Source organism: Brachypodium distachyon, chromosome 1 (genome assembly GCF_000005505.3).
Source record: "Brachypodium distachyon strain Bd21 chromosome 1, Brachypodium_distachyon_v3.0, whole genome shotgun sequence".
Taxonomy (NCBI): domain Eukaryota; kingdom Viridiplantae; phylum Streptophyta; class Magnoliopsida; order Poales; family Poaceae; genus Brachypodium; species Brachypodium distachyon.
In genome coordinates this window covers 45,027,833-45,030,680 of record NC_016131.3, presented here as the reverse complement: position 1 = coordinate 45,030,680, position 2,848 = coordinate 45,027,833, and the positions used below count along the sequence as shown (strand labels likewise).

At 50.1% G+C, this 2,848-nt stretch overlaps 1 protein-coding gene across 1 annotated transcript; it reads left to right on the top strand.

Annotated features, from left to right (window-relative positions):
- Nucleotides 1-1,686: 1,686 nt before the first annotated feature.
- On the top strand, nucleotides 1,687-2,848 carry LOC104582219 (zinc finger protein 8). Its single transcript, XM_014896641.2, has one exon. It carries the CDS (start codon nucleotides 1,896-1,898, stop codon nucleotides 2,622-2,624), a length of 729 nt encoding a protein of 242 aa, XP_014752127.1. The 5' UTR covers nucleotides 1,687-1,895; the 3' UTR covers nucleotides 2,625-2,848.

The window sequence follows — 2,848 nt, the reverse complement described above, 5'->3', positions numbered from 1 at the left end:
GGCTATAATTGAGAACCTACCGCGGGATTTAGAGAGCGATCGATCGATCGATCGATGTAATTAAAGGTCTGAGACTTTCGCTGCGTGATAATCATGCAGCGGCGAGTGCTAACGACACAACAGCAGGCAGGCACAAGGGCGTCTGCCCCGGACGCATGACGTAATTCCTCCGCAAATAAGTGTACTTCTAAGTTTATTCTAAATCAAAAATATTAAAGTTTGACCGATTTTAACGTAGCAATACATATGACACCAAACTAGTATCATTAGATCCGTTTAAAAATATAGTTTCATAATATACCAATTTGATGTCATATGTATTGTTAATTTTTTCGACAAAGATGATCAAACTTTGAAAAGTTTGACTTAAGACGAAAATAGATGTACACTTATTTGTGGACGGAGTGAGTACCCAGGATATTAACTTAGAGGGTTAAGGATTGTAAGCATTTAAATATACACCAAAATTAGAAAAATTGGGGAAAATGTTTAGCTCCAAGAGGACGCGGACTCTCTACCTTTGTGAAGCAAAGACAGCTGCTGCCTTACCCCTCTTGGATGCCATTTATTTTCAATTCAATGGTTAAGCAATCCCTCAGCTTGGTACATTTTATTGTACGGAATTTATATTGAGCGAATGTTCGCTCTTTAGTCTCTCAGAGCGAACGATCTGCTGGTCATCCATTGAGAAGACTATGACTGAGATCGCGTCACGTGTCTTGTGGGGGTGACAATTTTACTTCTGTAGGGATTACAACTTTGGTTCATGAGGATGTCAACTTTACTCTATTGAGCCAGAAAACTAAGGAGTGAATGTTTAATTCGGTAGGGTGACAATTTTAGTTTTGTGGGGCTGTCAACTTTAATCTGTGAGAGTGACAACTTTAGTTATGTGCGGATGACAATTTTACCCGCCGGGCCGTAAGACCATGGAGCGGACGGTATATTTCTTAAATATGCGTGGAGCTCGCTAAAAGGACGTTAGTCTAATTTCGGACTAGCTATTGAGACCGTTGAAACAACGGGGGATATTTGATAAAATACCCCTTCTTATTTGGGCAGTCCAATTTCTTACAGAGGCAAAGATTTAACTCTACTCTTGGCTTTCTACGTACCTTGATCTCTTTTTAAGTGCATATTAATCATGTAGCTGGCGAGGCCAGACAATAGCATACAGTACATGACCATATGCGTACGGGCTGGCAATGGATGAGCGTGTGTACACCTATGTTGACTCTAGCCTTGTGGGTTACGACAAGGGCAAGTAAAATTAGACTAGGTGATCAACCCTTGAAGGCCAGTGTATATGCATGCATCCCTATCTACTGGAGTCATGCACACCTTGTCTGAACGCAGTAATTTAACACATAGTGAGCGTAAGAGACTAATTAATTACAAGCTTATGTACATTTCTATTATTCATGATTCTTATGACTTTCGGTGACGCATATTGCACCTAATGCATGCACCCCACCAAATTTCTCTCCTACATTACGAACGCATGCACGTGCCTAGCTAGAGCAAGTGCGTCAAAAAATAAAAACAAGTGTCGTCGACGGAGCAATCAAGACATGCACGGTGTCGGTACGGGCACAGGGACAGGCAGGCAGAGCGCCGTACACTGCTGGTTTTTGTGTACTTGAGGAGTGATGACGAGATGTCGAGATGACATGGTTAGCTTAACGCCCCGACTCCTTTCGTACTTGGGTTCCCCTGTCCCCTCCTCCCGGCCTGGCCTGCAAATGCCCGGCCGGCCGTCTCTCCATTGTACTCAGCATGCGTGCATAAAACCACGCCGCCCATTGCCCAGTTGATGCAAACTCAGCCACAGCCATATCAGTTTTGTTTACACAGTTTAGGCCGGATTCCGGAAGTCTGTCTGTCTACTCTACGCCATGGCCGCGCCGCATGGCACCATCTCGCCGCTGCCGCCGTCCTTCGTCCGCGGGCCACCCGACCAACCAGCGGCATTGTCCGACGCCACGTTCCGCCTCTTCGGCCGCGACTTCTCCAACGACGGCGGCGCCCAGCAGCCACCCAAGGAAGAGGACGACAACGAGGCCGCTGCTGCAGACGGCATCCTCGAGCTGGGGGCGGCGGCAGGAGGGGAGACGGAGGCAAGGAAGCAGTTCGAGTGCCACTACTGCTGCCGCAACTTCCCGACGTCGCAGGCGCTGGGGGGACACCAGAACGCGCACAAGCGGGAGCGCCAGCACGCGCGCCGCGCCCACCTCGAGGCCTCCCTCGCCGCCGCCCACTTCCTCCCTGCCGCCCACCACCACCTCTACGGCGCCCTCTTCGGCGCCATGTCCCCCCAGCCGCCGCCGCCGCCGCCGCAGTACCCGCTGTGGGCAGGCTCCGTGCCCCCCGGGATGTACGGCGGCGTGGCGGCGCGCTCGGCGGGGCCGTACGGCGGCGGCATGCCCATGCCGGGGTTATGGAGACCGTCGCCAGTGGTGGCCGGGAAGAACGATGAAGCGGCGGCGGGGTCGGGAGAGATGGTGATGAGCGTGGTGACGACGTCGTTCCCGTCCTGCCTCTCCGGCCGGTCGCCGACGGAGATAGGCAGGTCGTCTGATATGGGACAGCAGAAGGAGGCGGTTAGCTTGGACCTCTGCTTGTAGTTCGTTTTCGTTAATTACGTTTCTCTAGGTTGTGTGCTACTCCGTATTATCACCTTGTTAAGGACTTCAGGAGGTCACTATGTTTTTCATTCTTCTTTTTGTAATCGATCAGGGGTTTTCTTCGTTTCTTGAGTCAGATTGCACAGCTCCGATCGGCGTGGGTTATGAATAATTTGTATGTAATCCTACCTTTTATCTATTTAGGCAACAAGTTTCTTGAGCTA

Bases quoted from the DNA above. Each gene is read 5' to 3' on its own strand.
- LOC104582219 (XM_014896641.2), top strand. From the start codon at position 1,896: ATGGCCGCGCCGCATGGCACCATCTCGCCGCTGCCGCCGTCCTTCGTC.